The 27,228-nt window shown below is 36.0% G+C and overlaps 1 protein-coding gene across 1 annotated transcript in view; it reads left to right on the top strand.

The window, feature by feature from the left end:
• LOC150101765 (GPN-loop GTPase 3) overlaps positions 1–25,879 on the top strand; it is a 134,239-nt gene extending 108,360 nt beyond the window's left edge. The window contains exons 7-8 of the mRNA XM_090400120.1: positions 8,772–8,897; positions 25,299–25,879. Coding sequence (XP_090256246.1) covers positions 8,772–8,897; positions 25,299–25,328 — 156 coding nt within the window. The 3' untranslated portion in view covers positions 25,329–25,879. The remainder of the gene's footprint in view (positions 1–8,771; positions 8,898–25,298) is intronic.
• Positions 25,880–27,228: the final 1,349 nt, after the last annotated feature.

Below are 27,228 nucleotides of genomic sequence, written 5' to 3'. Positions count from 1 at the left end.
GTGGTGAACCCATGGCTGTCCCCTCTATCTGTTTGTAGAATTTTCCCTGCCAAACGAAATAGCCTGAGTTTATTGTGAACTGAAATAGGGCTGAGATATCGGGAGGAAATTTGGCTTGGATGAGCTCTAAGGTTTCCTTGAGTGGGACATCTGTGAATAGGAAGGAGATGTCAAAACTGACCATTGTGTCCATATGTTGGAGTGTAAAGTTTTCTACACTGGCTTTGAAATGGGCTGAGTTTTTTGTGTGTGATGGTGTGTTGCCAGTATAGTGTGTGAGCACTTTGGCTAATTTGTATGTGGGGGAATCATCCACTATGGGACGTAATGGCACATTTTGTTTATGTATTTTTGGAAGCCCATATATATGGGGGGGGATCTAGAGTTAAAAGGTTTTAGTTTTTGTTAACTTCCACAGGCCAAGAAGTGACCTTCTTAAGGAGCCTATGGAGTTTTCTAATTTGTGAGTTGGTGGGATTATATTCAATAGGGAGGTAGGTAGTCCGATCTAATAATAAAGTATTAAGCTTACCGGTGTAGTCAGTTTGGTTGAGAACCACGGTGGCGTTCCCTTTATCCGCTTTGGTGATTACTATTTCTTTGTTTTTCTTCATTTCCTGTTAAGTTTTATATTGACTATTGGGCATGTTGGTTTTTGGTGGTCTTGCTTTGGTGAGAACACAGGCTACATCCAGTCTAATGTTGTTGCCGATGTGGTTTGGAAGGTAGCGGATACCGCGTTCAATCTGGATCATTATTTCTTCGGCCGGTATTTTTCTAGGAGCAATGGCGACATTGTGGCCACGTGCAAGAGCTTTGAAACTGGATGTACAAAGACTACATCCAGTTTCACCAGTACAGCCACTTGGGGCTTGCAGACCATGCTCTGGATACACGCCACAGAACGTTGGAAGAAAGCCACAGTAATACACCACAGCAAGTTTAAATTTGAAAGACTATTCTTAGAATCAGCCTCAGCCCTAAAAAAAACATGCCAAACCTCAACAAATTCGGATGCATTGAAACTGCCCCAAATTTCGGAGACGCACATCATGAGAACTTCAGCCCAACGGCCAAGAATACCTAATATAGCCCGCTAGGGGACACCATCAGGATTTTGTGAAAAACAGTAGTTTTATCTCTTTGACCTCATTTGCTGTTTTAGTGCATGTGTCTTAGTCTTATGTTCCCATGAAGATGGCAACGTGACTTTGCTGAAATATAGGAAGTATATATTAAAGTTTATTTTATTTTATATTCCAGTATATGTTGTGAATTATTTAGTTTCATGTGCAGCCAACGTATAAGCCTTTCTACAAGAATTCAAAACCTTGGTGAGTCAAACTGAGCGCAAATTAAAAATTGACCTGGCTAAAAAGCTGTATAATGGTATTGTTATTTCCTTTCTCCCACAAGTAAGCTTTAAATAAATGTTTATGATCTGCTGAGTTTTACTATTTATGATTCCTGAACTGAAATTCCTTATCAACCAAAATACCCAAATCTTTTTATTTAACTGTCCATTAATCTATTATCTTTTTATGGAATTGGATATATCTGCATTTATTCACATTACATTTTAAACACACTAGTCCACTCTTCCAGTCTTAAGATGATCCTGTAAAGAACTTAGGTCATCTGAACAGTTGACCACTCTGCCCAACTTTATGTCATCATAAAAGCAGGAAAGTGTGTTCTTATCACATGAAACTAAATAATTTTTTATATATGTCACACACACACACACACGCTACAAGGCCTATAGCAGGTAAGTGGTGCCATGTGTAGAGTGGGTTCAAAGGTATAGTAATCTATTCATATTCTTCTTAAAGATCTGGAAATTATAGTTCTTGGGGAATATTTCATGGGGGGGGGGGGCAAGCTGTTCCACAGAACTGAAGTAGATGGAATAAAAGATGACTGGGAGTAACGGTGAGTCAGCAGTTCAACTGTAAATAGATGTTGGGAAGCAGTTGCTCATTTTGCTGGAAGTTTAGCAGATATGGGAGTCATAATGGATGCTAGTTCTGCTGAATGAAATACCAGTGGAAATATCTGTAGAAGAGATACAATGGGAAACTGAGGCAGTGGCTGATCTGTAAGAAGCGCATATGTCAACCAAATCATTCTCCTCTAAACTGCATCAAAATATTAAATTAGCTGTATACAAGACAGTGTTCAAACCAATTAACTTATGAATCTGAGAGCTGGGTTAGAAATAAAACACATGACCAAAGACTAGAGACCACAGATATGAGAGTCCTGAGAAAGATTAGGGGCATGAGCAGATGGCATCAATGGCAATATCATATTAAAATTGAGGATATTAGGAAAGAACTTGACATTGTTAGCATCCAGGAATGTGTTAGCAGGGCTAATCTCACAGGGGGAGGGGATATGCTATGGTCACTTAAACAGAATGGGAGAGGAAAGATTAGCAAAACAAATGTTCTCTGCCAGGTTGGCAGGAAAATGACCTAGAGGAAGACCGAGATATAGGTGTATTGATACAGTAAAAAGTGCCTTAGAAGACAGAAATATCTCATCTTCTTTATACTCTCTTTTACCTCTCAGACCTACACCCGGTGTATCCTATGTCCTGCAGTGTTGAGTTCTCAATGGCCAGTTTGCCTGCTTTGCAGGATGAAAAACTCCCCGGATAAACTGGAGGAAAAACCCTGCTGTTCACGCCCAAGACAGGCTAACTTGGCTATGGCTGAGGAAGATCCTTCAGCTCCTCACGACACTGACGGGAATCAAATCTTTTGTTCTTCAGATGATCTATTACAGAAAGAATTCCGATATATTATTTCCTCCTTTTTATCTAATGGATATAAGAATTCCTTCATCAAAAGAGCTTTGAGTAGGTTTGATATTTTCTTCCTCTTCAAATACAGAAGAAATTATGCATATTCCTATCTCTTATGTGCAAAGCATTAGTGAACGCATAGCAAAAGTTTTAAAACCACTAAATATTTTTGTTGCCTTTCGACCATTCAGAAAAATCTCCACCTTTCTTACTTCTCCAAAGGACAAGCTTCCACATCTCAGTTATCCAGATTCCTTGCTCTTGTGGATTATCTTATTTCGGACAAACAGGAAGATCTGCCTCTATTCGACTAGAAGAACACCAGTCTTATATTAATACCTTGAACCTGAACAGTCTGGACTTGCAGAATATACCATCAATACTCAACATAGAGTTCATTGGAATTAGACAAGAGTCCTTCACAAAAGTCAGTTCCTTATTGAAATGCTTTATAAAGAAACGTGAAACTTTACTTCACTCTCCTAATTTAAACAGATCCGATGGTTTACATCTATCCCTTTCTGGGAGATAGATGTAAATATATATTTACATCTTTATAAATCAGCTAATCTTTTCTAACTTCTTTAATTGTATATATATATATAATTTTTTTTTTAATAAGTTAGGAAATTTACTGACCTTTTTTTAGTTATCTTACATTAGCTACTTAGGTGGCACCTTTTTGTTTAATTAGCTTTATACATGTACTGAAGATACCTGTGATACTTGGGCATAAATTCTACTAATAAATAATATTGTTACGTGAATTATTCTGTTATTATAATTTTAATTGCAAGAGCAGTTTTTGTATGACTTACAGCTCTGTTATATTACCATATATTATCACGTATAATGCGAAAAATTTATGATAAAAAATACTACTTAAAGTTAGGGGTTCACATTATATGCGGATCCTAAAAAATATAACATCTTATTAGATTTGCATACACAATATATACTACCTAATGCCTATGCAACCAAATCTACTTGACCCACTCGCATTCGGCGACCGAGCGCACATCGTATCTGCACGTAAAGCTACTTACATTACTGGCATTATGTGCAGATATGATGCGCTCTCCATCGCTGAATGATAGAGCACAGTTAGGTGCATCGGTTTAACCACAGTTCATTTTAAATATTATTCGTTAAACAAACCTGAAAATGAGCCAACAGAAACTTAAACGTTAATCTTTTGGAGCAGGATTTAAATTGCGTGTCGTGCAGTTTGCAGAAGAACATAACAGTGTTGCTATGAGAGAATTTGGTGTAGCAGAGAGTAATATTAGACTTTGGCTTAAGCAAAAAGACAGTCTTGAAAAAATCCCCAAAACGAAACGTGCCCATCGTGGAGATGTAGCATCCTTTCCAGAACTTGAAGAAGAGCTAAATGAATGGATTTTGATGCAACGACAAGATGGCATTATAGTAACAAGAAGTGCAATTCGTTTTCAAGCTCTACAACTCAAGAATGGTAAATTCAAGGACACACCAGGTATTTCATCTTTTCTTGATTCGCCTGCGTGGTGCAACAGATTTATGGAATGCAAAGCATTAACATTACAACACCGAACAAAAATTGTGCAGAAGTTACCAAAGCAGCTTGAAGAAAAAGTGCAGTCCTTCCATAAATTTATCATAAAATTATAGAAGTGTCATGGATATGAACTTTCCCAAATTGGCAATATGGAAGACGCCCATGTACTTTGATATGCCTGGGAATCGAACAGTAAACGCAGTTGGTGAAAAGGGTGTCTTCATAAAAACAACGGGACATGAAAAACGCATTTTACCGTTGTTCTAGCATGCATGGCAGACGGAACCAAATTAAAGCCAACAGTGATATTTAAAAGGAAGAAAATTCCAAAGCATATGAAATTTCCACCAGGTGTAATTGTTCGCGCCAATCAGAAAGGTTAGATGGATGAAGAAGGTTTACAATTGTGGCTGGATCAAGTATGGAACATACGTCCAGGTAGCTTGTTACATCAACAAAGCATGCTAGTCTGGGATATGTTCAGGGCGCATTTAACAGAGGCAAGCAAAGAGAAAGCATGTGAGCTACGTACAGACCTAGCAGTCATATCGGGTGGTCTAACTTCCGTTTTGCAGCCACTTGATGTCAGCTTGAATAAGCCATTTAAAGATCACTTACGTGAAAAATGGAGAGAATGGATGTCATCTGGTTTGGTGAAGATGACAAAGAGTGGGAATTTTTCAGAAGCCTGAGATCACCCTAGTCACCAGCTGGGTTAAAGAAGCATGGGATTTGACATCATCTGAAATGATTCAACGCTCATTTCTTAAATGTGGAATAAATAATTCAATGGATGGATCCGAAGATCAGGTCATATACGAAAGCGAGGATGACGCATAAGCCTTTCGGCTTATTATTTTAGTAATATACGGTAGATATTAAAATCTAGTATCAATCTTAAATCTTAACAAACTAATTGCAGTGTTGCTTGAAAATGTCTGGATTATTGTCAATTTTGTTATTCGTTTTAGTTATACTAAGTGTTTCTGGTAAGATTCTCTGGTTTTAACTGTGTTTATTTGTATTTTGAGGGTTGGGAAGTCTCTTTGTTTGGTTGGTAATAATTATTAACTCCCAAGTATGACTAACAATCCTCATTATTATTTTGAGACAATAAAAAAAAAGAAGAAGACAGTCAAATATGCTTGAAAACATTGTCCATATTAAACATCATTGATGCACATTCTAAGAAAATCTGAGAATGCGTTGTATGAGTGTTACTAAATATGGGTAATGGCCCTTCATGATGGTAGTACAGAAATATACAGGACATGTATATAGTGACTTTCTGAGGTTTTTTGAGGAAAATTCTGCAAAGATGTGGTTTAATGAGATCCATTTTTAATTTTGAATGGCTGTGTTAATTAGCAGAATATGAGTAATCATGTATCACAGAAATCTGCAAAATAATGGAGCCATTCAATCTACCCCCATCCCAAAATTGCACTGCATAGTGTGCTGTTTTGGCATACATATTGGATTAGTGAAGCTGAAATACCTTTTTAGAAATGTTTGTGTATCCTCAGCATTTATAATTATTTAGTGTACAATGTAAAAAATTCCAATTTTTAAGATGGGTCATCTAATTCCATTTATCACAAATCCTGAGAAGCTGATTAATGAACAGGATAACATCAGAACCAACAGTGTTTTAAGTGGCAGAAATCTAGACAAAGGAACTAACATGCTTTTAACTACATATTTAGAAACAAATGAAACCTCATTTACTTCTGTGCATCATCATCATCATTGGCTCGACAGCCCTATGTGGGCCCTGGCTTCTTCAGAAACTTCTTTCTTATTCAATGCCAAACTCCTCCAATTTTTGACTCCTAAAACCTTAATATTTTGCATCACTCCATCTTCCCATCTTAATTTAGTTCTTCCAATTTTTCTTTTTCCTTACGGCTTAGCATTAAACATCTTAACTATTCTATTACTATCCATGCGTATAATGTGTCCATCCCAACTTAATCCATTTATTTTTGTGTACTTAATAATGTCTGGCTCATTAAATAATCTATATAGTTCGTGGTTATATCTTTTTCTCCACACACCATTCTCTTGTACTGCTCCAAAAATATATCTCAGAACTCTTCTTTCAAACAGACCTAGCAGTCTTTCATGTCAGGTCTTACAAGTATTTTGTACATCATTATCTTTCTTTTTCTTGAGATCAGATGTGACTTTAAGTATTTCCTAAGTCCACAAAAGCATCTATTTGCAGAAAGAATACATCTCTGAATTTTTCAGTACTGATATCATTTTTACAATTAACTTCTGATCCCAAGTATATGTACAATGATTTGAGATTTTGATTTGAGAAGGATTGTTATCATAAATCTTTCTAGTTACTGGCATATACAGTAGAACTCGGTTATAACGAATTCCACGGGACTACATATATTTGTTCGTAATACCCGTTATTCGTTATATCCAAGAAGGTCATAATTTGAGCGAATTAAAAATGTTTTCAGATTTTTCTCAGCATAGGTATATTGGGTAACATAAATACATATGTGCATACACACATATAAAGAACAAAAATTTATTTTTAAAACTTCACATTTTTACATAAAAAATCATCGAGCGTGCTTTGCTTTGCACAAGACGCATATTTCATATGTTTGAAATTGTTCCTTATACCACTAAGATGCTTAAATGTGTCATCTGAACTTACAGATCGCGATTCCATAAATCTTGTTAAAATATGTAAAGCATTTTCTGCTTCACACCAGGTAACGATTTTCTCATCATTGCTATTTTTTTCCTCGGAGTCACTACTACTATTATCTTCTGGTGTATGAGAGATTTGTTTTAAGATGTCAGAGATTTGTTTAAAGTCAGAGTTTTAAGATTTGCACAAGACGCATATTTCATATGTTTGAAATTGTTCCTTATACCACTAAGATGCTTAAATGTGTCGTCTGAACTTACAGATCGCGATTCCATAAATCTTGTTAAAATATGTAAAGCATTTTCTGCTTCACACCAGGTAACGATTTTCTCATCATTGCTATTTTTTTCCTCGGAGTCACTACTACTATTATCTTCTGGTGTATGAGAGATTTGTTTTAAGATGTCAGCGTCTGTCGTTATGCCTGAAGTTGCTACGCTATTATCAATGTCTATAAAATTATCAATCTCTGCGCACATTTCAAAATTGTTCAGGTTTTGCGCTTTTAACCACGCTGATAACGGTAAATTATCCTCTTCATCTTCTTCAGATTCACACTCGTATTCCGCAAGACCGGCTTTCTTAAAACAGTTTTAAGCATTTAAAATCGCTATAACCAAGTTGAACAGCAAATTTTTTGGCTTGACCTTTCAAAATTGGTCTGCTAATAGGTAAGCCAGCAGTTCTTTGCACTTTAAACAACGAAAGAAGTGCCTCATCAACGTCACTTTTATTACACTTTTTAAGTTTTTTACACTTCGATAAATTGTTTTCAAAAGCTTTCAGAGTCAACTTGCAATTCTTCCAAATTGTTGATATTGTAGATGGGGACAAACCATACTTCTTTGCTACTGTCAGATTTGATTGGCCACTTTCCACCTCCCATATAATTTTTACTTTTTTGGAAACTGATAAAATTTTCCATTTGACTCCCGACATTTTTCCACAACCAGAAAATGCGTACGTACAAAATGTCAGTAAAGGAACGACTAACGTGTATTATTCGTTCATTATTCCCGTGAAACGAATTCGTAATATGAAATACATGCATTAAATCAAATGTAATTCAAATATACCTTCAAAATTATTCATTATAAACGTGAATTTGCTGTAACCGTGATCATTATAACTGAGTTCTACTGTACTTTGTTTTTTCTTGGTTAATCTGCAAATTCATCTTCTTTGCACTTCTGGTGAGTAGGAATCTTTAAAATGTCACCATTGGCTATAACTTGATTCTATGGAAAATCTATATGTATACAATATGGTAACAATAAACTACTAATGCCTTTCATTCCCTTACAGGGAGTAGGCAGAATGAACTGCCCCCCCTCAGTCTCCACCAGAGGCCAATTAGAGATAGCTGGTCAAAGACTATCACTAATAGTATCCAGCATCTGGTGAACTCTATGAACGAATACAACGCAGTGTTGCTGCAGTTCGCTTGAGGACTTATGCTGCATTACTAATTAATAGAAGAATAATTCATATGTAATGAATTATTCTTCTATTAAGCATAAGGATTTTTCACATAGTATTGCTTGGGCTAGAAAAGAGAAATTTTTAGGGCCTTTTGATCTAGAAATTTACAGACCGAATCCACAAGAATTTCCATGACATCCACTGGTAAGTGGTTAGAATTATAGGCCAAAAGATTACTTATAAATAAGTGTTTGTCTAATAGCTAAAAATTAAAACAAGTGGAGTGGAGACTGGAATTTAATTATATTTGCTTTTTTTCCCAATAGGTCGATGATTATAGTTTAGTGAAATTTTTACCTCTTAATATTACTGATGAGGAAAGTATTGGAGATGTTCTAATAACTATTGATAATGCCATTCAGTATGGAGAGGATTTTGATGTTAAAGTCAATGTAAGTATCTCCTTAAGGAATGCCTTAAAATTTTTTGATTTTTTTTTTCTTTCTTTGTCTAAAGTTTCAGCTATATAGATTTAATTCCTTAACAGGATATGCTTTTAGAAACGTCTCTGAATCTTATTATCATTAAAAATTCATCGAGAGATGAATGCTAATGATGTTGTTCACATTTTGAGGATAATTTATTATTACCACCACCAGAGATTTCCAGGGAGTCAGGGCATCTCATCAAAAGTCATGTATCACCATGTCAGCTGCCATATCTTTTCTTGAATTCATTCACACTACATCCACTCCAGTTGCTCGCTGCTCTATAAGAAAGAGGGAGAAAAAAGCTCTCGCCTCGTTCTTGACTACATTCTTTCTCAACTTCCATGGATAGTTTCTCATCCTCTCCCCACTCTTTATAAAATTAAAAATTCTATTTACTGGTATCCTGTATAACCTTTTCAGAAGTTGATCATATCACCTGTTTTTCTCTTATTTGCTAGTAACTACATTCTACAAAATCTCAATCTCTCGTTATAATCTACATTCTAGAGTCTCAATATTATCTTTAACACTTTCCTTTGCACTTTTTCAACTGTATCTACATCACTATGGAAACCAGATCTGCAAACAATAGTGAGATCATTTCTTATTATTCTCTTCTGTCCTCAAGACAGGTCGAGTCCCATGTGGATAAGAGCCTTCACCGTTCTCTGTCCAAAGCAAGCTCTTTCATGTGCCAACAACTTTGAAAGTCCAGTGCAGTTTTAAGGACTTTATGCCATGTTAATTTTGGTCTTCCCCTGGGTCTTGTATCCTCCATAGTGGCTCATATACTAGGCAAGGAAGTCTGTGTTTTATTGTTACTATATCATTTAAATTTGAAGTCAAATATGCTCCTATTTTAAAACCATGAACTTGTTCTATGGTTTCCTGATTAAGTTATTTGTATATCTTCTGGATGTCTTCCAATTTTCATTATATCTGTTTTACTTGAATTTATAATCATATTATAATTTCTGCGGGTTTCTTGTAATTTTGCCAACTGGTATTGAAGATTTGATTTGTTATCTGTTATAATTACTACATCATCTGTGTATATGATATGTGTGATTGGTCTTCCATTGACTTTTACTCCTTTTGTTGAGGAAAATGCATCTTTGTTGAGTTCTTAGATGAAAATGTTAAAAAGGCATGGGGAGAGTGGGCATCCTTGCGTAACTCCTCGTTCGATTTCAAGTTTTTTAGATGTGATATTTTTATATTGAACTACTGCACTTGCATGCTGATAGTAGTTTGAAACAAATCTTAATATTTCATAGTCTACATTTTTCTTTGTTAATATTTGAATACGTTTCCCTCTATTAACCGAATCAAATGCTTGTTTAAAATCCACAAAAGAGCAATAAAGGTCACTCCCTCTTATCCCATGCAATTTTGGCGAGACCACGAAGAGTAAAGATATGGTCAATTGTTGACTGTTTTTTCTAAAGCTAGCTGCTGCTGCTTCTTCTATTATCTGTTTGTAAATATTATTTAGATGACTCATTTCGGATAGTCCCAGTGAAACTGTTGTATCAAAGCCTTGTAAAGAGCCAAAATGATTTCCTTTCCTTTCCTTACATTTTAGCATTCCAATTATCTGCGAAGTTGTATTTGCAGTCTTTGTTATGTGATCCTTGAACTTCAACTTCCTATCGACTAAACTCCAAGATCCATAACCTAATCAGTTTGGCTTAATCCCACCATTTATACACCATTGACTATCTCATTACACTGAAATGCATAACTTTACATATACTAACAGTTGAATCAAAGTTCCAGGAAGAACAATGTGGCTTCTGTCCTGGTAGAAGCACAACTGACCAAATCTTCACTTTAAGGCAAGTCTTTGAGAAATCTTGGAAATATGCCAATAATGTCTACACATGTTTTGTGGACTTGGGGAAGGCATATGACCGGGTTTCTTGGGATAAGCTTTGGCAAGTAGTACAGGAGTATGGAGTGGATGGCCAACTATTAGTTGCCATCAAGTCCCTGTATGAATGCCCAGAGTTTTGTGTCAGGGTAAACAGCACAAAGTCTGAACCTTTCACAGTCTCTGTTGGCCTCCACCAAGGGTGTGTTCTGTCATCCCTCCTTTTCATAATATTTATGGACTGGATTGATAGGCACAGCCAAGGCAGTGATTGTGTCAGAATTGGAAGATGTAGCATCGGACATCTGCTTTTTGCAGATGACCTAGTTCTGCTTAGCTCTTCCACAGATGACCTCCAGCAGACCCTGGATAGGTTTGTAGCTGTTTGTGCAGATGCTGGAATGAAGATCAATGTGGCCAAAACTGAAACATTTGTGGTCTCAAGACAACCATCCCAGTGCACTCTACATGTAAGTGGAGTCCCAATGAGGCAGGTGGAGAAGTTTAAATACCTTGGGTCCATATTCATTAATGATGGAAAGTGGGATGTAGAGCTAGATACTCGAATTGGCTTAGCAAGCTCAGTATTGCAGGAGCTTGGCCGTTCGGTAGTATTGAAGTGGGAGTTAAACCAGAAGGCAAAGCTGGCTGTTTTCAATACAGTCTATGTCTCCATCCTCACCTATGGTCATGAGAGTTGGGTAATGACCGAAAGAATGCGGACACGAATCCAAGCGGCTGAAATGAGGTTCCTTCAAGGGGTTGCGGGGCTGACAAGACTCGACAGAGTCAGAAGCTCAGCAATTCAGGAAATCCCTCAATACTCAACCGCTGCTTCTCCTTGTTAAGAGATCACAGTTACGTTGGTACGGGCACCTGGTCAGAATGCCACAAGAGAGGCTTCCTCAGCAGGCCCTCTTTGCCGAGCCAGAGGGTGGGAGGCCACATGGAAGTCCAAGGACTCGCTGGATAGATTATATCCAAAACCTTGGGTGGACACGTTTGGGAATCCCACCAGAACACCTGAGCTTGGTAGCAGAGGATCGTGACCATTGGAAGTTCCTCTTGCAGCTATTGCCCCAACAACCCATTTAGCAAAGGTGGGTCTTGAAGATGTATGTATACTAACATTGAACTGACATTCATTTTCAACTGCCTACAGCTCTGAGCTATTCAAATCATTTTGTATTTGCTGCAATCATATTCTTGATTGCTGTTCTATTCTTGTGCATTTTTGGCATCATTTTATGCCACTACTTCAGTATAGTAATATCTCAACAAATATGTTATGAAATACATCAGTTATAATACAAACATGAAAATCAGCAATAATATACTATAAAATATGAATTTTTCTTAAAAAAAAATACAGTAATAGTGAATGAATTTGCTTTTTACAACCTCTCCTAAGCAGTATATTACATGCAACAATAATCAAGGTTCCCTGACTAAATTGCAATAACTGTTGTAATAAATTTAGTATAAATATCAGCAGTAAAAAAAGACAAAGACATTGCAAGTAGGCAGAAACATTGAAAACCTCAACTGTATCCTGAATGGTGAACCTATAGAACAAGTAAAATATTTCAGCTATTTAGGCACAATATTTAGTGAAGATGGTAAATTAAATATGGAAATAGACGACATACTATACAATAGAATTAGTAAAGCTGGTATGGTAGAAAGAAAGAAATTAGTCAAAACACTATATTAGCTGGATACAAGACAGTGTTCAAACTAATTTTAACTTATGGATCTGAGAGCTGGGTTAGAAATAAAACACTTGATCAAAGACTAGAGACTTCTGATATTGAGAGTTCTGAGAAAGATTAGTGGAATGAACAGATGGCATTAATGGCAGTATCATGTTAAAAATGAGGATAAGGAAAGAACTTGCTATTGTTAGCATTCAGGAATGTGTTAGTAGAGCTAATCTCAGTTGATATGGTCATTCAAACAGAATGAGAGAGGGAAGATTAGCAGAACAAGTGTTCTTTGTCAGGTTGACAGGAAAAAGACCCAGAGGAAGACCAAGATGTAGATGGATTGATACAGTAAAAAGTGCTTTAAAAGACAGAAATATAAGATCTGATAATGTCAGAGTCTTGACAGATACCAGATTAATTTGGAGGAAAGTTGTTGATTGGAAGTTAGTACTGGTGTAACTTTTTCATGTAATACTATCATAATTATTCTGTACACCCTTTGAGGGTACATATTAGGAAATTGATGATGACGATAACTCCTTTTTTTAAAGGAAATTTCATATTTGTTCCTGATTTGATAGAAATGCAGAGGAATTTTTAAATATATATGACTTAATATATGAGTATACTTCACTTTCTTGATTTTTAGGGCTTCTAAAACAGCTAGCATTGAGATTGAATCAAGTGCCTTTTCAAAATCAATGAATGCCAGACCTAAGGGTTTTTGGTATTCAGTTTGTCTTATATGATCAATAGTGTAATTTTTTCCAAATCCTGCTTGTTCTGGAGGTTGGCAAAAAGCTAGTTTGTTTTGTATTCTGTTGGTAATGATTTTTGTAAAAATTTTGTATATTGTTGAAAGGAGGCAGAAAGGGTGTTAATTTTTAATATCTTCTCTCTCTTTTTAAAAATTATAATAAGGATAACATTATTCCAACTTTGATATTTTCTTCTGTCTTAGGCAGGATGTATAAATTTTACTTAGTATAGTCAATAACAGGTTCTCTACCTGCTTTCAGAATTTCTATCAGTATCTCATTTTCATCTGGTGTCTTTCCACTACTGCTACTCACAGCATAACTGAACACCTTCTTTTAAAATATCACTGCATATTTCTTCCTCTTCCATTTGGGCTATTATATTTTTGTTTTCATATTGGTTTAAGTCTTGGGAATCATTATATAATTTCATGTAGAAAGATTGTGTTCTTCTTATGATCTGTTCTTTATCTTTAATTAGTACTCCATTTTCATCTTTATGTTAATTTAATTTGACCAATAGATGACTCTATTCTCACTTCTTTTAGACTCATATTGTTTTCTATTGTAATTCTGATTTTCCTTGTTCCGAAATTTCTAATTTCTTGTGTCATCTTTTTCCTTATTGTTTTACATACCGTAGCTCCAAAAATTCTATTCTCCTGTTGTCATTCTATTCTACATCTCTTTTCATTTCCCTTTTCTTTCTTTGGAGGTTTAGCTTCAGATAATTTTCTTTCACCCTTCTTTTTGGTTAATATCACCAATTTTGCTGCATTATTTAGTAGAGTCTCGGTTATTATTTGGTAGATTTTATCCAGATGTGATAAGGGAGTGGGAATTAAAAATAAACCTACTGCATGTTACTAATAAGGATGAGGCTCTCCCATATTTTAGTAATGAATGAAGGACAGTCGTATTTCAAGTTGGGAGATATAGTAGCATGTCAGCACATTTTGAACAAATACTCAAATTTGAAATTGCAGTGGTATAATAGACGAGTTTTAGACCAGAAGATTCTGTGGTCAGTGTCAGCTCCATGCTGTTCTGGGCTTGACTTCTCAGGTTCATGGCAGGTGGTATAAGATTGCTGTTCCTGTTTCTTGAAAGTAAAAGACAACGTTCACAAAGAACTTAGTAACTGTCTGGGAGTGATAGAGATTTTTTTTTCTTCATGTTGAGCCCCATACATGAGAGGTTGGTTGGTCAACCTATAGTACATTAGTAGTGTATGGGAACATGGTACATTAGTACTGTGTTCCCATATTTATCCTCGGTGTAAGGTAACAAAGAAGAGTTAGCTTTGACAAGAAAAAATGTGGGCACTAACCTATATTTCTTAAGGATCTTCGAATTTAGTTCAGAGATTCCACCAACACAAGGAATTGGAACTCTCTTGTTCAGAGTTCTTAGAAATAGATTCAGCACATTCTTGACTGTTTACAGTCAAGGATGTGCTGAATCTTCTGTGGAGAGAAGCCATTTTATTGCATAATACATTGAATGGGTTGGATCAAACAATATGAGCTCTATCAGCAAAGTTTTGATAATGCAACCTTTTGAGAAGGATGACATGCCAAATTTTGTTGTGCATAAAGGTTGGTGAAGTTAGGTTTACAGTAAACAGAAATAGTCTACACTAGAAAGAGAGGAGAATGTCCAAGAAGGCTAACTTTTCATCCTTTTCTGTCTCTATGGTGAAGTTTATGGTTATTTGGGGATAGGCTGTTGATTTTTGTTATGAAAGATGATAGAGCATCTTCAGAGTGAGGCCATTTGACACAAACACATAAGTCCAGAGAAGGAGTGCACCACCCATGGAAGTAACTTCCATCTGTTTGTAGAGTTTATTTTTGCAGAAAACTGCTGAATAGATCTCATATTTTTTTGCTCCAATCTTGAGATTCCAAAGCAGAACTTGACAACATCCAATATATTATGCAGCAGAATGGCTTCTCCCTACAGAAGGTTCAGTGCATCTTTCACTTTTAAGAATTCTTGAGAACTCTGAACCATTTGGAAGATTTTCAAGAATATAATTTAGTGTCTGTTTTTTTTTCTGTCAACAGACTCTCTTTATTATCTTCCACCAAGGATTAATAATTGCATATATGATGAATATGAATAATTCAAAGTTTTGGAGGGGGGGGGGGGGTATAAGGTTCCTTGTGCCTGCAGTTCAGCCTATTTGTATTGGTAGATCAGTTAGCATTTGCCTTGAAGAACATAAAAATTACATCTAAGATCATCTGAATAGCAAGTCAGCATTGCCAAACCATGCTCTGGATATTCTTTCACATAGGATCAGATAGAGAAAAACATCTATATTACATGAAGTCGTTACAGGTCTGAGAGGCTATTCTTAAAATCAGCATCAGCTAAAGCACTTTCCCAGCCTCAACGTGTAGTTGCCTTATTTTACCAAAGATCGGAGAGACTATCATTTTGTCACCTGATATCCTAACTTCTCTAAGTTAATCCCATGGTTATCTGGCCCATAGAGGGTGCCATGTAGAACATTAGTTTTGTTTTCCACAATTACTTAGTTCAGTGCTTTGTGCCTATCGCAGGTATAACTGACAATGACACTGCTGAGTAGAAAACCAATGAGATATTAGTGAATTTAATAAATGTGTTTTTGCCTTTCCTGGTGTTCTTTATACCATGAAACATTATTATGAAAAAAATACTATTGTTGGACATTGGATGCTATCATTTGTAGATGGAGGAAGTATTGCAGACTAGGTTGTGTGGAATGGAGTGCCCTCCAGTGTGCATCATTGGATTCTTGGAGGCATCACATAGCAATAATAATAAAAAAGAAAACAATTTTTGAAAAATCACACAGAGAAATGGGACTGACATATGGGGAAAAATGAGATGATATTTCATCTAATTTTCAGGATTCAAGCTATCTTGAGTTTGACAGGTGCTGAACTCATTGAAACTTAATTGGTCATCAGCTTAGTTCTCATTCTATAGGCATTAAACTATTACGTTTTATTTGTTGAACAGGATTCTGGTTTATCTAACTCTTGGCTCACTCATAGTACCAATACACTAAAGTTCTAAATTTTCATTACAAAAACATCTCATTTAAGATTCTAAGCCATTTTGAATATCTATGTGCTAAACTACAGGAATCTGTGCACAGATTCCTGTAGTTTAACACATATTTTCATTTCTAGAAACTTTTCAGTTTTTTAGAACTAAATTTTCACCTAACAGCCTTAAAATCTCATACATCATAGTATTTTAAGTATGTTCTATAGTAATAAGGTGCATGTGTATGCACTGTTACGTTTGACTAGTATTTGCACCTGGTTATGATTTATCATTCATTCGTTTTCCATAGAAACTAAAGTAACAGGTTAGAAATTTATGTAAGAATGTATATTTCATATTTTATTTTACATATTTCTTTGTTCTGCTCCCTAAGCTGACTTATCATCATCATCATCATCAAATTCCTGCCATGTACCCTCAAGGGGTGTACAGGATATGACAGTACTACATGAAAAAATTACATCATTACTAACTTCCTATCTACAATTTTCCTCCAAATCAGTCTGTTACTTGTCAAGACTTCAACATTATCAGATCTTATATTTCTATCGTCTAAGGCACTTTGTACCGTATCAATCCACCTATATCTTGGTCTTCCTCTGGGTCGTTTTCCTGCCAACTTGGCAGAGAACACTTGTTTTGCTAATCTTTCCTCTCCCATTCTATTCAAGTGACCATACCACCTGAGATTAGCTCTGCTAACGCATTCCTGGATGCTGACAATGTCAAGTTCTTTCCTAATATCCTCATTTTTAATATGATATTGCCATTGATGCCATCTGTTCACGCCTCTAATCTTTCTCAGGACTCTCATATCTGCGGTCTCTAGTCTTTGGTCAAGTGTTTTACTTCTGACCCAGCTCTCAGATCCATAAGTTAAAATTGGTTTGAACACAGTCTTGTATACAGCTAATTTAGTGTTCCGACTAATTTCTTTCTTATTCCATATGAATTTATTCAATTGACTTCCCACGATACCAGCTTTGCTGATTCTGTTGTCTATTTCTATATTTAGTTTACCATCTTCAGTAAAAATTGTGCCTAAGTAGCTGAAATGTTTTACTTGTTCCACAGGTTCTCCATTCACAACACAGTTGACATTTTCAATAATTCTGCCTATTTTCATTGTCTTTGTCTTTTTATTGCTGACCTTCATACCATATCTATTACAACAGCTATTCAATTTAGTCAGAGAATCTTGCAGACTTGTAGCGGATTTATTTAGAAGTATAACATCATCCGCATAAAGCAAAGAGCTGACATTAACATCTCCAATTTTGATATCAGGTTTAATACCACATTCCTTCATAATGTGATCCATATAGATAATGAATAACAGAGGGGATAATGTACATCCTTGTCTCACACCAGATTTAACATTAAACCATCTTCCTGTACTTCCTTCAATTCTAACTGCTGACTCACAACTCAAATAAAGACTAAGTATTGCTTGATATAATGCCCCATTGACACCATATAACTGCAGCGTATTGAATAGCTTCTCTCTTGGCACCTTGTCATATGCCTTTTCCAAATCGACAAAACTTAAATACAGATCTTTGTTATATTCCCATGCTTTCTCGACTATTTGTCGTAAAGTGAAGATCTGATCCTGACAGCCTCTATTTGGTCTGAATCCAGCTTGTTCTTCACCAAGCTTTTCTTCCACAATTCTTCTCAACCGTTTCTCAAGTATACTTGCATAGATCTTGCCAGGAACACTCAGTAGGGAAATACCTCTGTAATTCTCACATTCAGTTTTATTTCCCTTTTTATATATGGGTACTATGAGAGCTCTACTCCAATCATCGGGAATTCGTCCCTCTGTCCAGGCTTTCTGAACTATGCAGTGCAGCCACTGTAGGACTCTTATACCACCATACTTCAGCATTTCTGGTCGAATATCATCTACTCCTGCTGCCTTTCCACATTTCAAGCCTTTGATGGCTTTTTCTACTTCAAGTATGGATATGTATTCCTGACTGCATGCCTGGTCAGTGTTTTTTATCACTGTGCTCTCATCACTGCTTGTTTCATCTAGCAGTTTTTCAAAGTAATTACTCCATACTTCAAGGATATCTTTTTCTCCTGTTTTCATTTCACCTTTATCATCTCTAATTCCTTTTACAGCACTCTTTCCTCCATTCCTAAGCTTCTTCAACAACCTCCAGAATATTTTGCCACCTTCTTGATATTTATTTTCTATATTCTTGCCAAAGTCCTCCCATGACTTTTGTTTAGCTAGTTTTACACACTGTTTAGCTTTCTTACATTTGTCTCTGTATTCTGTAAGAGTAAAAGCTGACTTATTTGCCAGGAACTTTTGATATGCTTTCTTCTTTTCCTTCACTGCCTCTTTAACTTCCTGTGTCCACCAGGGAGTTCTGATTTTTTTATCTTTGCACACAACCTCTCCACATGCCTCTCTGGCAGAATCAATCAATGTTTCCTTCAGAGTTTGCCACTGAATCTCCAAGGTTTGATTCCTGTTCTCAAACTCTTTCATTTTCTTTTCAATAATATTTCTGTATTTTAGTCTACAGTTCACATCTGAGAGCTGCTCAACTTTTATTCGCTTTAAAACTTTCTTACATGTTATTCTTTTCAGTATGAAATTCAATTTTAACTTGCTCAAGACTAAATAGTGATCACTTCCAATTTCAAATCCTCTGTACACTCTGGTGTCCTGCACCAGGGAGAAAACATCACTATCAACAATAACATAGTCAATGAGACTTTTCTTATTCCTAGCCTCTTCTCTCCATGTGAATTTGTGCACATTTTTATGTTGGAACATGGTGTTAGTAATAACCAGTCCATGTCCTGAGCAGAAATCCAACAGATATTTGCCATTATTATTAGCTTTGCTCTTTTCTCCAAATTTTCCCAAAATATTTTTGTATGTCTCACAATCATTTCCTACTCTACTATTTAGATCCCCAACAAGGACCAACTTTTCCTTTTTCATTGTGTCAGTTGCTTTTTCTAAAGCCTCAAAAAATTCCTCCACTTCTACCTTAGTAGAACCTTCTGTGGGACCATAGGCACAAATAAGTCTCATTGTCCAGTTCCCCATTCTCATATTTGCCCACATTACTCTACTTGAGACTGACTGCCATTCAAGAAGATTAGCCTCGTATTTTGTGTTGAATACTATGGCTACTCCTTCTTTTCCTTGATTGTCATTGCCTGAATATAACATTTTGTATTTATTGCTCAGAAAGATCTCACCAGTTTTGGTCTTTTTTGTTTCAGTCACCCCTATTATGTCGATCTGGTACTTATCTAATTCCTCAGCTAGCTCCATTTCTTTGCCATTCAGGCTTCTTACGTTGATAGTACCGATCTTTAACTCTGGTGATGTTGAGTTGGGGTTTGTTTTCAGATTTGTTCCAGTAGCTGACTTTTCGCTGTTCGCCCTGGTTCCCTGGCGAAAACAACGGGGGCCTTGTTTAACCGGGCGACGCCCCAGCCGGCATGAAATTTTGTCATGTTGTACCATCATTTTTTATTTTGGTTTAACCAATAAGAATACAATTTGGTCGGCTAAATCCCAAATTGCCAGCCCATCCTCGTTCGTTCAGTATCAAAGTAGATACCCAACAGGGTGCACCACGAGAAGGTGAGGATTGGACATTAGGTCAGAAGCCCTGGTCGGTTCTCCGCATTCCTTTAAAGGCTATGTGGAGGTCTCCTCTCAGTTATACAGCTTTGACCCTTAAGCACCCCCCTTAAGCTGACTTAAGATATCTTAAATTGTCTGCAGTGCCAGAGAACAGTGTAGTAATGTTAAGGCTGTAGAGATTATACTTATTTAGCCATTGATCTTAATGTGAATTGTGTAGAAAATTAATAGTGAAATTAATTTTATTTGTTGTGTAACTTCTGTAGTTAGTTATCATAAAAAAAAAAAAAAGATCCATACAACTTCATTTCAGGGAAGTAAATTAAATAAAACTAGTGGATATTGAAGATACACCATTATTTCAAAGCCAAATATATGTGGGAATTTTGACAGTGAGCTTATTAGAATACAATTCTCGACATTGGAGTTGCCTTAGTTTGCACTACTTAAAAAGACACGAGTGCTGTCTCAGCATCTGCATACAGGTAACCCTCGTATAACGCGGATGTTAGGTTCCATAGAAATACTCGAGTTATATAAATCGCATTATGCGAGACTTAGATCACATAGAAAAAGTAGGGTTATGTTCCGAAATCGTTTTTTTTTTTAAATTATATAAACAATGATGACATACTCAACAAAATATATTTTATTTAATTTAGGTAATTCATGTAAGTTTAGAAAACATATAAACTATGAAGCAAATACATTGCATAAATGTTTTAGGCAAAATAAAATAAAGTGCACGTTTTAATCATTATCACTGTCTTCAAAACAAACATTTTGTAGATGTTCTTTATTTATGAGTGGCCGGATGTCATTTGCATACTTTGGCTGGTTTAGTTATCAAGAAGTCAGTAATAAGACCTTGCTTACCACTATGCTGCAATTTTTTATTAAGTTCATAATATGGAGTTAAACAAATATCCAATTGTCTCGTGAATTTTCCGGAGCGCTCCATTGAGGGATCATTATCCATAAAATAACTTTCTAACTTTCTGGCCAAGTCCAATCCTTCTGCTAATTTCTTTAAACTGAATTCTTTAACGGATTCGAATCTTTGGCAGAACTTTCATCGCCATTTGGTTCGACATCATCTATTAATTGTACCAGTTCCTTCTAATTTAAATTTATTTCTTCACTAATTTCGTTTTCAACCATATCGCAAAAGCCCTCTAAGTGGTCATTACCACAAAAATAATTTTTTATTTTTACATAAAAAAGCATTACATATTGTATGTAACTCACCAGAAAATAAAGTGCTCAGCTTGAGATTAACACACTTATGATTTTTAATGTGCTTTCCTGGCAGAAAACGATAAACAGTTTATACGGTAAACAATTGACGTACATACGTGCTAAAAGGTATTTTCCCTAATATAAATTCAATACTTATAACTACATGTGCGGATACGGGCAGACGCAAATTTAACAAAGATGAAATTTGATATTTAAGTCGCAGTGAAAAATATATGAAAAGATAAAGGATTTCTACAATTTGTAGACCGCGTTATATCAAAACCACGTTGAACAAGGGTTGCTACAATTTTTAGAATGCGTTATATCGAAACCTCGATATAATGCAGTTGTATGAGTACTGCTGTTAAAAGGTGTTTTCTCTATATTTATTTTATCTTTATACTCATTTGTTTTATTACTAACTTATTCACTTGTACTTATTTATCTTCTTACTTACTCAAACCTTACTCATCTAAAATCCTACTCACTGCGCTATTGTTATATCTTCTTTTACTTTCTTTATACTTTCATTATTGATATATAATATACTAATATACTTCCCTAAGAATGCCTTACTTAACTCTACCTAAGAATGCTTCCTTTTCGGACACTGGCAAATTTATTTTTTATTGCTGTGCCAGCCAGAGTTATTCAAAATTCAGGGAGTATTCCTAGGTTAATTGGCATTCATTCTAATATACACTAAATAGATACTGGTTCTAATTTCAGTCGTGGCCAATGATCTATTTTACTCTAACACTCTCATTAAATTCCCTCCCGCTGTGGTAATCATTCTCGAATCAAGCACGAATCAGGCATATACAACAAAACATGTTTATTGGAACAAATTACACTTTATAGCTATAATTGGAATATGATACTAAGCTTTTCAAAATCTCTTGCTAAGTTAGTTACTCAATACTAATTTAACAGAATACTCATAGATTAATTGGTAATCTCACACAAACTATAAAACATTAAATCTAGTTAATTATGTTACTCAAAAACCAAACTCTTATTTCATGCTACATTAAAACACATCTCACAACCCGTTACTATTCTGATAAAATTCATCTACAAAATTTCAAATTCACATGTAATCTCAGTCACATGCAGCTAAAGTTTCACCCTTGACATTCCTTTGTTTATCAGACTTACTCTATCTCAAATTACAAATCCTTATTATAGTCCACTATGAATTGTCCACTTAATATGATCTAACACTAAATTCTGTTTCATTCAAACATACAGTAAAGGTCTTTACGTTACCCAATCTTTTTCTTCCGAAGGTCTGTTAACGGCCACGTGTAGTTCAGGTCCTCCTTCGATCGGTTGCTTCCGCAGTAGGCGTACGACTACGCCATCCACTTTACATTCTTCCCGGACTCGAACTTCTCACTGCCTCGATACAGCGCATTCTCTGCTCCTACTTGAGTGGGACATCCCTCTCACTCGTCCCTACTTCGTCCGCTAGTCAGGCATCCTCGAAGTGAAGTCGGGAACAACCAGAAAAAAGCCCCGCATTATCATGTGCATTCGCTTATATCTCGTCCCTTCTTTCCCATTCGACCCTTCGTCATCATGCCCCTAAGGTGATCCTCCAAGTCCTAGCTGCCGTTAGGTGCTGTATTCCAGGAATCCCGCTTGCGTCATATTCCTCGTACGTTGTAGCTGGCGGCACTACGGCCAATACGTGCGTATGTAACTCGAACTTTGCACTCCTACTCTTAACTTCTTTGGTGACTTATTAAGTTTAAGACAGCTTAATGGGACAAGATTATACTACAATTTCCTTATTAAAATTCATTAATCCTATAATCCTTCAGTTTAACTTTCAACTACAAGATTTTTCTAGTGCAATCTACATGTTATTACATAAATTCCTTTACAACAAAATTCAGAATTGTGTGCTGTCAACCAGGTATTATCTGAGTTAGTCAAATTCTTATGTTAGATTCTGAATGAAAAATTTCCAAAAAAATCGTCTATTCAGGATCTAACACTGCATTATACAAGGATTACCTGTATTTGCCTTTCATTAGTACATTTGATAAAGGCTTCACTGATAGCTGTTTCAAACTGGTTGGTTCTGTTCAGAGACCAGGCAGAAGCCTTAAGAGAGCAAGAACTCTCATTACGTTCCTTGTTTCACCTTTGTCGCGTGATTGTTTGATTGGGCTTGATTGTGGATCCTGAATTTATGGTTCTATGTGTGTGTGGGGGGAGACTGATGGTTTGAGCCTATCCATCATTGGGTATGTGATTGGCTGCTGATGTTTTTTTTTGCACTTCACTCATTTGGGATCTTTGTGTTGGGGTAGGTGGGTCTGTTCCGTCACTTCAGAGGAGGCAGTTGTCTCTTAGTTATGCCCTGGAGATAGGGTCTTTTCCAGAGCATCCAAAATGGGCTGGCACTTTTTTTTTTTCAGTGTTGGAAGCTCAAGTGGTGCATGTGTTAGACTCATGTGCCCCTTTGATGTGCATGGGTAGAGGGATTATGCAGACCATTGGCATGGATGTTGTGGGCACTGGGCATTGCAGCATTTGTGCTCTGCTGCAGCTTCAGAGGTTTCTCGCTCCATCATCTGTCTGTCCACAGTTGTTTGGTATATGTGTGGGGGTATCCCACTCTGAATTCTTGCCTGTCTCTACTGGTGGAGCTTTTGTTGGTTGTGCTGCTGCTATATTTCCTGACATTGTGTCCAATTGTGGTGATTTTTTTTTTTTTTTTTTTTTTGTGCAGATTCATTGCAGACTGTCTCCTCTGTTTTGTGCAGTCTGCACCTGGTGCTTTTGCAGTTGTTGTAGGATGAGGACCCTTAGTTTTGATGGGGGTTGAGAATGTGGATGCAGCTGCTGGTTTGGCTTGAGCTTTTTTCTGCATGCTGTTTGGTAGTTCCACATATGAACTGTGGATAGTTTATGGGATAGGACTGATTGCCCGATGGCAGTCATCATTGTAGGGATGTGATGGGTTGGTTGCATGAGATTAGGTCTGAAATTAGGCATTAGCTGTCTGGGAAGTGTGGAGGGGATTGTTGTTTCTGGGCTCCATGTAGGCTCAGCAAACAAGAATGTTCAAAGGGCTGGTGGCCCACCTGTGTTTGTGGGGGGGAGCATGCATCGTGTCAGTTTTTGGTGGTGTTAGCACATTGCATAGGACATGAGTGAAATTTTTAATGGTCTTGCCAAGCTGAATACACTCGGGTTTTTAACTTTTTGCAGGGCATTAATTTGAATTAACTTGATTTTTTTTTAAAATTTGCTTTTTTGTATGTGGCATATTGTCTACTTGTTTGTCTCTTTATTGCTATTCATTGTTGCCTAGTGGCTTTGCGCATCACAACCATGTGCCTGGGGAAGGAGTGTCCCAGGTTCGATTCCCGTTGAAGACGTGAGGAATTTTCTCAAAATCTTCCTCAGATTTCCTCAAGCATAACCAAGTTAGCCGGTCTTGGGCGTGGGCAGTAAAGTTTTTTCCACCAGTTTATCTGGTGTTTTTCATTCCGCAAACCAGCCCGTGAATATATGCTTCTACAGTCAAAAATATATCCCCCAGTGGCAGACTAGGCGACAGGTCGGTTGGGAGTGGTACTAACAAGAAGTCGCATCTAAGTAACACGCGGACCCTGCATAGGAAGTGGGAATAACGTGTAGTGAAAGAAGAAGATTGTTGCCTTGTCTACTGCTGTAACCCTTGATTTGATGCAGTATGATCTTTGCTGTCCTTGCATCAAGTGTTTAAAAAGATATGAATTTAACTATATTTGTTGGGGAAATAGAAATGGTCATTACACTCCACTTTTTTTGATTCTGTTATTTAAACATCAACACACACGCACAAAATTTTTATTCACACAATATCAGGAACATTTTCTAATCTGCTTGACAGGTAATCAAGTGTATGTGATCATCTTAGTCCATATATGATTTCAGTAATGAACATTTAATTTTTTTTTTGTAGTATTTTTATTTCATTGAAATGGAGTATTCATGTACTGTTTTAAAGCAAAATCTATACTATCTGAATAAGTTATTTTGTTAGTACTTAGGGATTATTGTTAAAGTAAAAAAAGTATTTTATGTTATTTTCAGAACTTTGATCCTCCTTGGGATGACGACTGAGCAAGAATTCTCATTGGTAAAACGCTATAGAAATGCTGTGTTTTTACCCTTTACTAAGTGAAACCTACAAAACCAATTGCATAAAATTGTTTTCATTCCCAGTATTTTTATAAAGAAAACTACAATTTACCATATACTAATTCACGTTAAGTCTCTGAGTTTTTCAGTTGACTCACTATAGTAAGGGGGGGGGAGTCCTAACTATGAACCTTTAGCGACACAATGCTATTCTAAAGAAAATTCACTAGAGTCCCTATGACATTGAGAGTTGACTGTCTTGTTTATTTATAAAAATATAAGACAATGATGTAAGTAAATGTTTTTCATTTTAAATATGAATTATAGCCAACCTAAACATGCAAATAATGAAATAATCGGACATCATAAAATGATGCATTCTTGTATAGGGATGTTTATCACCAGTTGTACATATATAGACTTTATGTTGATCTGATCGGATCCAAATTTTTAATAGAGGTATTTCATCCTGCTATTAAAAACATTCTAATTACAGCTAAAAACATGTAAAAATAAAAAAGATTCATTAATAATTCTTGTCCCCATGAATTACTCTACCACACAATGTCAAGCATACATTGTGTTAAGTGGTTTCTTATAATACAGTATGTGATTTTTCATTTATCAACAACCACAGATAGTCTGATTGAAACCAAAATTAAAGACTTCATTAAATTCCAAGCCAACCAATGCAGAATTGTCATTTCACTATAAAAATGAAAACAAAATGAAATTCGGTGCACATATTTGTAATAATTTTGTAAATAATTATATAATTAAGGTGAAGTCATAAGAACTTGTACTTTTGTTAAAGGTAAATAAGTTCTTATGACTTCACTTTAATTATGTATTATTTATGTAATAATTTGCTGGCACGTGTGTGTGTGTTACATATAGTAAACATATACACTTGTGGCCAAAATTATGGAAATCTTTTGGAAAAAGTGTATTTCTGAAGTTTGATGGCTCATAACACCACTTTTTTTCTTTTTGGAGTAATACCATAAAATTATATATCAATGGAAAGATCAAGAATGTAATGCAATAACTTTTATGAAGGATTTTTTTATTAGAACAGCAGTTATAAAGAAGAAAAGTGAAACACATGGAAAAAATGAGATATACAAAAATTCTCACAATGTGAGTTAATACTTAGTTGGGTAACCTTTAGCGTTAATTACGGCCTTACAATGCCTTCCCATGGAGTGAACCAAGTTTTTTTAGTTCTGCAGCTATTATAATGTGAAACCAAGATTGACTTGCTGCTTCTATTAATTGGGTTTTATTGATGGGTTGCTTCTGACAAGTTTCTTTAGTCGGCTCCATAGATTTTCGATTGAGTTAAGGTCTGGGCTATTCCAGCAGTGGAATATGATTATCTTCAAACCAATTTTTTGCACACAACTGCATCATGACATGTAGCTGAATCCTGTTGAAATATAAATGCTTCATTATCTTGGAAAATATCATGTGCATAAGGCTTCAGTTTGGGCTTAAGTATTTCATTTATGTATTTTTGGACCTTTATATTCCCATTAATCATGCAAATTCTGCCCACACCTTTTGATGTCATACAACCCCAGATCATAACACTAAGTGGGAGTTTCACAGTAGGTGTAGTGCAAATCTTCTCTAATTCTACTACTTACGTATTTTATACCATCACTACCAAACGGAGATTTTGGTCTCATCACTCCAAATAACACTGTCCCATTGTTCCGCCTTCCAGTTAACATGGGTTTTAACCCAGTTTAATCTTTTCACCCTTTGTTTGAGAGATAAAAATGGCTTTTTTCATGGAAGTCTAGCATTTAGACCAAATTCCTACATTCTGTGCCAAACAGTCCTTGCACTCAACTTCACATTGTATTGCACCATTTCA

This window comes from Typopeltis vanoorti, chromosome 11 (assembly GCF_054136105.1).
Source record: "Typopeltis vanoorti isolate ZY-2024b chromosome 11, IOZ_Tvanoo_1.0, whole genome shotgun sequence".
NCBI lineage: Eukaryota > Metazoa > Arthropoda > Arachnida > Uropygi > Thelyphonidae > Typopeltis > Typopeltis vanoorti.
The sequence above is the reverse complement of the archived record's forward strand: the minus strand, read 5'-3'. Positions and strand labels throughout refer to the sequence as shown.